General features: G+C 35.6%; 1 protein-coding gene across 1 annotated transcript; it reads left to right on the top strand.

Annotated features, from left to right (window-relative positions):
• The first annotated feature begins 17 nt into the window (after window positions 1-17).
• Window positions 18-1,255, top strand: LOC116159489. Its single transcript, XM_031472467.1, has 3 exons — window positions 18-540; window positions 602-808; window positions 863-1,255. The coding sequence occupies exons 1-3, from the start codon at window positions 37-39 to the stop codon at window positions 995-997; spliced, it is 846 nt and encodes a 281-aa protein (XP_031328327.1). The 5' UTR covers window positions 18-36; the 3' UTR covers window positions 998-1,255.
• The last annotated feature ends 9,692 nt before the right edge of the window (window positions 1,256-10,947 follow it).

The raw sequence follows: 10,947 nt of genomic DNA, 5'->3' as shown, positions 1-10,947 counted from the left end.
CACTCTGTTGGCTCATACTTGTCAAGTGAACAAAAAATGCGTGCTATGAAGTTTATTAATGGTTTGGCAAAAGACATGATGTTGCCAACTGCAATAGCAGAATTAGGTCACTACATGGGCAAACTCCATTTCTTTGCAGAGAATTTTTTGTGGGAAGTACTACCTACGGTTGATGCAATAACTTGGTGGAAAGGTTATTGTGGAGATCTCTCACTTTCAAAATTAGCTGTACGGATTCTCACAATGCCATGTACATCAGCTGCCACCGAAAGAAGCTTTAGCACTCAAAGTTTAATTCACACAAACAGAAGAAATAGGTTAACAAGCAAAAGAGCTATAAAACTAAATTATATTCAGCACAACAGTAAATTGTTTAGTTCTCAAGAACCTACGACGGTTCAGGATGACAGAAACTTCCAGCATCAGCAATCAAATATTAATAACCCTGAAGCACCACCTACTAGCAGTTCCAAAGAAAAGTACTCACGAAAATCATTCTCAACCAATCAAGTTTGTTCAGAGAGTTCTGATTCTGACTCTGTAAGTTACATAGGTACAGTACAGCACCTGTATGTCCTATTACAATTTATTTTCTGTATAGAATATTTCGTGGACGTCGGATATAGAAGGAAATGGAAACTCTGACGATGACTTTAGTTACAATGATACCCCGTCTGATGCAGAAGAGGAGCATATTGATGAAACTCCCCAAACCAAAGGACAGAAACGCAAACGCGATACTACTTGTCTACTTAGTGCAAGTCATATTGCTGGTTCCGACAGTAAAGATGATTCATTAGAAGTACTGGTAATATAAGTGAACAAGTACCTTTTCCGATATATTATATTATTTTACTTTCAGAACTGCAGTATACATAATGCAGATGAGTCCGTATATGATCCTGATCCCCAAGAATCCCTACTCGAATCTGATCTTCAGTCAATAAGCTGTAAGTCGTTTTACAAAGAAACAATACCGATAACACGCAGAAAGTAGCGTAAAGTACAAGTACAAGTGATTCAACCATTTTAGTTAATTAAAGAAGACTGTGAATTTCTTTTTTATTAGTTTGATAAGTAGTTCATTTGTTTCGTGCTATAGCATAAGTTTATGTCTATTATACAATGTTACTTTGGGTTAGGAGTTTAAGTTTTTAGTTTTTCTTATGTTGATTTACAATATACCTACTTCTAAACGTATTACCCATGAGTCTTTTCCAGCAAAGTATCAAACATCCACACTACACAATAAAATATCTTCCAAAACTCGTATATTTCATAAATTTCATAAATTACAGACAAAACTGTAAGTTACGTCATAAATTACGTGGTAAGTTACAAAAAGATAAATTTCATGTTACAGCTTGAAGCCCTTCAATATCTTCAGAGTCCACTTACAAATTTGTCAATGTTGGATCAATTTCTTAACATCAAAAAGTTATTTATAAAATACAACACACCACTTCCGTCATCGGCTCCTGTTGAAAGGCTGTTTTCATACGCAGGGATGATCATGCGACCAAAACGTCGATGCATGAATGATGATACATTTGAAAAACTTTTAATAATTAAAGCTAATGTAAATTTTATTGCAAATAAATAAATTGTAAAACCATTTTGTATTCGAAATGTTATTTCAAATACCTATTTTCTATTTTGTATTTTAAATAAATGTACAAAAACCATTTTGCATTTTACATTTTAAATACAATATCTGAATACATTTTGCATTTTCCATTTTAAATACTTATTTAAATGCATTTTACCCACCTCTGTTAAAGTACATTCAATAAATTAGTCAACTTATTTCGCGGACTCCTAAGGGATTTATAAATATATCATCAGGTTATGGGAGCAGCGTGCTTCGTTGCGGGATAAGTAATTTTTTCGTGATTTGTGAAATTCGTATTCTTCGTAAGAATTGCGTTCATGTTCCTCTTTTTTGAAAATGGAAAAGGTAACGCTTCCGAAGTTCGACGGTACTGATTTCAATGTATGGAAGTTCCAAATGCAATCGTATTTGGATGTACATGGACTACTTAATGTCGTAGATGGATCATCGTCGCAGCCAAATGAAGACCAGGCACAAAAATTAAGTGAGTGGAATAGACTTGACAAAAAGGCAAGGATGACCATAGAGTTTGCGCTAGAGAAGAACCAAGTACGGCACATAATGAATTTAAAAACGTCCAAGCAGATGTGGGATCGTTCAGTTTCAATTTATGAAATGAAAAACGAGACTTCGGTTCACATGTTATTGCAACAATTCTACAAGTATGAGATGGCTCAAAGATGACAGTTTCGCAACATATCGCCACCGTTGAAGAAATGGCACAGCGCTTGGAGGATTTAGAACAACCCCGTTCTGAAGCCGAAGTTGTTGCCAAAATTCTACTCAGTTTGCCAGAGCCAGAGGAATATAGACCGTTTATCGCCGCCTGGGATTCCATTGATAAAAAAGGAGCAGAAAAAGTGTAATTTAGTGCCACGGTTGTTAAAACAAGAAATGCTTCAGTGTGGCGGTAAGTCAGAATTATCTAATGAAAGCGATGGGCTAGTTTGTTCGCGAAATGTCTTGCAGAAACGAAATTTCGGAAAATCTACATCAAAATCCGGGTTCGCGGGTAAATGCAATTTTTGCAAGAAAACCGGCCATAAAAAGAAGGACTGTTTTAAACTTTTTAAGTTTTAAGTAAGAGCGTTGCTAATACTGCAAGCGGTTCTAATAATTCGGGTTCCGATAGTTATTTATTTTCGGCATCTAATTCTAACGTCGTAGGCGATCGCAATATGATATTTTACGCGGATTCGGGCGCGTCACAACATATGTCACCTTGTCGCCAATGGTTCGACAATTATGAAGAATTTACGATTTGTAAGCGGAAGGCTATAACAGTCGGAGACGGTAAACAAATCATTGCCCAAGGCGTAGGCACCATAAATATTGGAAGTAATTTAGGGAATAGGTCACAAAAACACATATTAACAAATTTGTTGAGATACCCCAACCTTAGCAACGTCCTGTGAATATGATTGTCGATACGAAGCACCCTATACATTATGTTAGTTACACAAGCTGCAAACAGAAATCTGGTGGGATTACAGAAAAGGGAAAGAGAGCGAAGATGAGACGGATGGAATTTCTTGAAGACCACATGTGTTTACAATTTATTTCAAACACCTGCAGTCCACTTTTTTCTTAGAAATGCGTGAACTGCAGGGAATGGGCGATTTTTGGGTGGTTTAGGGGTATTAGCAGATCAAATTACCGCGTGGCTTGGGTTGGTCAAATAAATAGGATTTAACATGTGTGTTCATGGTCTTTGTCTTGTAACCAGCTGAAGTGTAAAGTACGGCTTGTCTTGAAATATTTGGTTATACCTTATAATCATTGCTGTGTGCTTTTGCTTTGTTGTATCAGGTGAGGTATTTGCTTTATTCAATTAATCTATAAATGTGTGTAACTTGAATGTAGATTGTAACTCTTTACTTATGTACTTACTGAATTCAGTCACTTGTACCTTTAATGTGTAACCTTTGTTGGTATTGGCAATCATGTTTCATTGTCGGTAGGGCTGTATCTGTGCTGTACATACTTGCATGTGTACAGTGTATTGTGCTTTTTAGTCACTCTCGATTATTTCATTGCACTTCATTATTTTTGCTTATTTGGGACTGTGAGTAATCAAGAGGGAAGTGTGCTTGTTTAGAGGGGATCGAGCTATTCAAGTTTATACGGGCCTTGGTGAACCTAACACTAACATTTTCACTCGTTCCGAACCCAACAACTTTAGCCCACGCCTACAGGCACTCCACTGGGCCTGGGTAATCCTCCCGCCCGGCGAGGTATATTTGACATCTCTTAGTTTTGTCCGATGTATGTGTAGTAATACCTAGGGAATGGCTCGATCCCATTTTGGTTACTCATAGCGTGTTTGTAGTAGTTACCCCGGTTTCGAGAGGGCTCAAAAGTGCTGTACATTAGATGTTGTTCATTATAGGACTACTCCGAATTAGGTTTTCCTGCAGTTTTCCTAATTCGTAAGGCAAATGCCGGAGTAGTATAGAACCAAGATCACGATCTTAGTGCACTCGGAGTGGTCCCCGAGTGACAGATTCTCGCGGGAAATGTAAGCGAGAATATTCAAATAGGCAGCCATGTTAGTTTGGCATTTCCGCTACTACAGAATATGGTCCAATATCCCGGTGTGACTTGAAGTTGGCGTTAGCTCGCCGAGATATTAGAAGGCTAAGATCATCACAGTGTTATACGTTCCACGAATTGACCGAAACTTATTTTCAACTCATTTTTGATCGCCCGTTATATGTAACATAGTGTTACGGTACACCCTGTTAATACAGAATAATCGCACTACAAAACAAGCGCGCATGTCATTGAAGATATGAGTACCAGCGTTTCGGCCAAATACGTGAACCGGTCCTTCTTTCTCGAATGCAACGCCATGTGAAAGCCAGAAATGTAATATTCTCATATTACTAATAAATATTAATTAATGATCTGCATTTAAAACACTTATATGTGCAAGGAAGTACCTAAATATATTATTGTTTTCCGATTATATAACTATGGAAATTTGTAATTATAAATAATTATTGTATTCGTATTTTGTTCATATTTGTCACCTGTGTTTGGAATCTTTCAACAAACCAGAAGCGCATCGCATCGTTGTTTGACGTCGAACGATTTTCTTATTTAATTCTGTTTCAACTACCGACGCAATAAAAGGCATCTTAGGGTAATGTTTTTTTAAAGAATGTATGCTGCATCTGCATCAGATACTATTTGTTTATCATTTTCCGGAATCAGAGTACCTACATAATCGAAGGAAAAAAACTGACTTGAAGAAGATTTGTTCTTAAACTTATATTCGGATTTTCCGCTACTGCAGCCAAAACGTTGAATGTATTGTCGTTTTCCTGGCGGTTTCGACGGACATTTTGAACGTTATTGCACTTGCAGGTAATTAACTAATTTATAAGCAAGTATAAATTTAATATAAGTACGTCAAAGGCAAGTAATGAAACGTGATCCCTGTTTTTTTAGGTAATTCCAAAGCATATTTGATTTATTGTAAAATGCACCTTTTTATTTTGTCGATTTCTACGGTTTTAAAAAACGGAAAATTATAATATAAGTAATCATATGAACAGATGCAGTATTTTTCTCACTTATAATTGCACAAGAGGTTTGTATTTTACCGAGTAAATTTGGGTTGTTTAGGTAATGAAAATCTGTTGCCTAGCAATTAGACGAGAAAAACTGTCAACTAATAAAAATGCGACACCGCAGTGCAAATTGGCATTTCGGGCATTCAACTTCAGTACATTAAATTTGATTCAATAGATTTTATCCCACTGTGGACCTCATGGCCCCTATTGGGGTTTATTTCTAATATTTTTTTGAGACGGTGCCAAACACCGTCACAATACAATTAAAAACTACTTTTCAAAACAACTTACCTTCACATGTTCAGCTAGTACCGTGATTAACGCCTCGCATACTTCTGGAATAATCGTTGAAACACTTTGTTTCGATATTTTGAATAGGTAACTACATCAAACTCGTGTAGGAGACACCCGTTGTTAAGAACCGCAAAGTTACTGCAACTCTTTCCTTTGATATTACCTTTCGATTGATAATTAGTATTTTGTTTTGAGATTTAAGGCCCAATCATTTTTAATAACTTATCAAAATTAGCGGTACTCATTCCGTTAAAATTCTAAAATAAACTTTGATCCTCCAATAGCAACTCGCTTAGCAAATTACTTCCATTACGACGACTTTTAAATAAACTCCTTTACCACCATCTTCCAGGAGCGCGTGTTCGCTTTTTTGCAGAAACCATTTTTAAAAACAAAAAGGCTCCGCAGGCAATTATAACGTTTTCTTCTTCGTCAACTTCAGCTTCTCGCACTGCTTCTTCCCAATTCTTCATAAATGGTTATGCAAAATGCAACATGCTGCAACTACACACGGCACAAAAATGTGGTGAATGTCAATGCGTTTCAAAATGCAGCGCCAACGGGCTTTTAATCTTCCAAAAGCGATTTCATCACAAACACTTCCACTATTCATATATACATTGAAAGAGTCCTCTTCTGGCGTTAGCCTGGCATAGTTTGTGAATCCTTCCATAAGCCAGGGCAGAAGAGGGTAAGCTGGATCACCCATGATCATATATGATAATCACAACCCCATAAAAATGCTTGGGATTCTGTGGAATCATTCGTGCATGCTCCTTGAATAGGTTTGAATTTTTGAATACTGCAGCATCGTAAGAACTTCCAAGAGATTGGAAATTTATGCTGCGGAATATGTAAGTGTGGTCAACTACGGCTTGGACAACTATTGATGGCCAACCTTTCCGGTTGATATAGTCGCGATAACCGTCTGAAGGTGGTAAAATTGGTAGGTATGTGTGTACCATCAATGGCACCAATCAGCTGTGGAATGTGTGTCCTTTTTTCAAAAAGATAAGCAATATCTTGACACTACCTTATCTGGCATGTTTAAACATGTTGGCATGAATTCCGAAATTTTGAGTTAAATAAAGAGCGCTTGGATCAATTTTTTGAGGCGAACCAGATTACACATGCACCATATAGTACAGCGACACTCATCACGTTAATTGGAACATCAACGTACCAAATTTTGCGAGATTTATGCAGCCCAGTTTTGCCAAAGGACAAGACATATACGGAGGTGTGTCAATTGTTAAAACCGTATTTTACTCCAGCGGTATTTAAAGAAAGGATTGAATTCTACAGTGCAAAGCAAGAGGACCGAGAAACTATCAACGAATGGTATTTACGAATTAAAAGTGTAGCTTCAAGTTGCAATCTTCACAATTTGGAAGACATCCTCAAAGACAAATTTGTCACGGGAATGGTGCCAGGCAGAAATTTAAGTCGTATTTGTGAAGAAGGTCGAAATTTTTGGAAGCACTCAAAGTTTTAGCACAGAGTTAGATAAATGTGAATTTTTTTAAAGTAAAATTAATTATCTAGGTTACGTTATTGATCGATACACAAAGATAATGCGAAAATTCAAGCAATTAAAAATGTAAATAGGCCTGAAAATGTCACTCAATTAAAAACTTTTATAGGCATGGTCAATTATTAGGGGCGATTCATAAAAAAATTGGCAAACATTCTAAAACCGTTGTAATGTACCTACTGATAAATTTTTTTTCAGAGACATACTGATCACAGCTTGCCGCCTGAGGCTAAGCATACAGGGGCGTTCATATTATTTGTGGATGAGTTATCTGATAGTGTGAATGGTAACAATAAACTGGGGTCGGCAAGTAAACCTCCTAAAGAAGGCTTAACAAAATCATCACCACATCTAAAATTTTGGAAGGATGCTATTCATGTTTTGGAATCCATGAAGTATCTCGATCCCATAACAGGCAAGTTAGTACAAGTGCCATCTATAACAAATCTAGTGAAGACCATAAAAGGATTTATATATTTAAAAAACACACTCTTAAAACAAGTTCAGTATATTTTACCACGTGCCTTCAATCAGGACGGTTTAAAAAATTTTTTTGCGGCCATCAGAGCGCATGGTAGAAGAAATGTAAATCCAAGTGCTATTCATTTTATTCCTTCGTTTAAGGCTCTCTTAATTAATAATTTTTTATCATCACATTCTGTTGGAGCAAATTGCGAACAAGATTTCAATATAGGTGCTCTAGACAATTTACGTGAATTTTTAACTGGCGTAGACATTAGTGGTATTTCTCCCTTAGAAACAGATATAGAAGATCACATTCCTGCAATTGTTCATTCCAAAAAAACGTCTGTGATATTGCTGGATTCATTGGAAGTTTTAAAGAAGACCCAGTGCAATAAGTGTAAAGAATTGTTAACTGCATCAGTTGGTGATGTACCTCTACAAGTTATCGAGGCAAGAGAGTATAAAAACTCTCATTTATTTAGGTCTGGCAGTTATCTGTATTATATTGTAGGCCAATCTTGTTCTGTATTATTTTATTTACTACCGAGACACTGCTATAAATTTATGATACGCACAGCGTTAGTAAAGTGCCTTAGAGAATTACTTAATTTTAATGCTCTTAATTGTGAGACACATAGCCAATTGGGTTCATTAATTGTTAATTTATTTGTTAAAACCATTTTGCATTTTTGGTGCAAGCAAATGAATAGAATCCTAAGTGGCACAGATCAACGTTTTGTTAAGATGATTTCAAAAAGGTCAGATTTAGCTTTTATTGACCCTATCAAACTTGAAGCACTGCAAAAACATAAATCTAAATTGAAACGTAAGTGAATATATTAATGTAATATGCTTGTTTTATTATTTTGAAATTAATGTAGTAACCAAGCCTCTGTTCATATATATGAATGCATATTCCGTACTTGTGAAATTTCAAATAAATTGCTGTTTATAATTGGGCACATTTTGACATTTATGCCAACTGGAACTAGGATTTTTCCCATCCTAACCACCTTTCCTATTTGTGTCAGTAGTACCTAGTACCGAGAGAGGATTATTTTAACAATATTTATTTGCTGTAATTCAACTAATTGTCATTATGTACAGAAATCTTCCCACTTGTAACAAAATTTTTTCCTTAAGGAGGCGCTTTTTAAAAGAAATCATAAGTTTATTTTTAATTTGTTGGGGGCGCAAAAAGCGTCATGAATTAAGAACATTTTCCATATTCTGTCATACAACAAGAAAGACAACTGTAGGTTATAAAGGGTATAAATTCGGTACCTATATGTAATAAATAAAAATTATTGTTCGTTGTTACGATTTTATTTAAATAGGAATAAAAAATATTATCCACTCTTCCAAAAAAGATGTCGCCATACTGGGATCAAACGTGTAAGTAGGTAACTGAAGAGGACAACACCTTCCAAATCACAGATGCCAATTATGGTCTGCTGTCGCTTGCGTTACTTCATCATTAGATCGATTAGATCGATATTTTTCACAGGTGACACGGTACCTGGTGAAATTTATTTCTAAAAGAGTCAACCCTGAGTATACTTACATTTGAACATGAAACATAATTTCATTTGGATCGGAAAACTTTCAAAAAATACTGGGACAACGGTTAAACCAAATAAATTTTAATGACTGTTTGACACATATTGAAAGTTTCAAATAGTAATTAAGATTTATTTTTTTAATTCAGTATCAATTTGTTGCTTTAACAGGTATTCAAAATTCCCGCGTTAGGTGTGTTAGTTTCCCCCGCAGGCACCAGATGGCGCTAATATGATTCCAAACGTTAACATTGTACATACCAATCTATTTGTATGTGATTTGTGGTGACAACTATAGTATCCAGAACTTTGATTGGTATAGGGTTTTCGCTATAAATAGCGTTGCACGTCATCAACAGAAGAAAATGGCATGCCAATTTAAATCAAGATTTGACGGATTTATATTCATTATTATTTAGTTACTTTTTGGGAGAATAAGTTGGCAGATTCGGAATTTTTTTTACAATGTTGCCAAACGTTATTTGTAATATTTGTTGACATTTGACACTTTTGTTCGGTTTTTGCGTGTGAAAGTTTTCGGTTATTCTTGTGGTTGTTGTTATTATTCATCTTCACTCTTAGTGCAAAAAAATGTGTTCTGTTCAGAACAAAATTGCTGTTTGTGTACATTCTACCGTTATTTGCATTTGTACTCGCCACAATGCCGAAACATTTGACCAGTAAAGTGAAGGAACTCCTTGACTCTTTAATTCAATATTTTGAACAGTAACGAGATAATGGGGGTTCCTTATTACCATTAGTACAGTTCGATAGGTAAGAATGGTTTCAATTACTTCTGACTACTTCTACTAATTGTGATTACCTTCAGCGCGTTGTGGCAGCATTACATTTAAACATTTCTACGGTCAGCAGAATTTCCCAAGCTTTTAAACAAAACGAAGCTTTGATATCGCAGATCTTGTATTTGCATCTAAAAGTACTGGCGATTACCACGGAGAAATGAATCGTGAAAACTTTTTACATTAGTTTGAAAAACAATTATTAGTAAATTTAGAAGAACCAAGTGTTATCGTATTGGACAATGCTTCTTACCACAGCACCTTATTGACACAAAATTCGAACAACTCGTGGAGAAAAGCAGATTTTCAAGATTCGTTACACAATAAACTTGCACTTGCGATTGTAACCTCAGAAATGTGGAAAAATTCAATTAATCACACCGAAAAGTTAATAAAGGAATGGTATGAACGCGAAAAACAATTGGATATTGCAGAAATGGCCCCAATTATTATAAACTGGGTGAAAATGATAGTTGAGTGATGACGATTAACTGGACAATAAATAAAACTGCAATTACCCAAGTCACGAGAACTGTGTATTAAAATTTATTTTGTTTTATGTTAACAAAATGGAATGTTACGTAGTCTGAAAAGTATCTTTCACCTTTTTACGATCATATCAGTTTATGTTAATCATCATTTTATGTACTTAGTTCAATAAAATTTCTTGTGTTTTTGTCTCAGTTGAACTTACTATAGTCTCAAATTCCACTACAGCAAGAGTTGGTCAAATAACGTAAAATCAGTCAAGATTTCAAGCAAGCATTAACTTGATATTTATTTGCTGATGGCCTATGCAATGGTTTATAACTTCCGAAACATTTACATAATGCCGCAATGCCAACATTCCTCATCTTTCTGCTCACAACGGCAGCGATACGTTATAAACAAAATGCTAATAGTACTACACTTAGTGGACTGCACTTTCCTTGAACCCGTCACAGCACAACAGGAATGGGTTTTATTGATGCACAGTAGGTTGGTTTCACACAGGGAGCCCAAAAAATGATCTCTGAATTTTCTAGTTCCTCTGGAATCTGGATGGTAGAAACATAACCTAAAAGTGTTTCCTTAATAAAAGATTAATATATCAGCATACCTTAGA

The sequence above is a fragment of the Photinus pyralis genome, unplaced genomic scaffold (genome assembly GCF_008802855.1).
Source record: "Photinus pyralis isolate 1611_PpyrPB1 unplaced genomic scaffold, Ppyr1.3 Ppyr1.4_LG1, whole genome shotgun sequence".
NCBI lineage: Eukaryota > Metazoa > Arthropoda > Insecta > Coleoptera > Lampyridae > Photinus > Photinus pyralis.
Note: the sequence above shows the minus strand (reverse complement) of the source record. Positions and strands in the feature narration are given on the sequence as shown.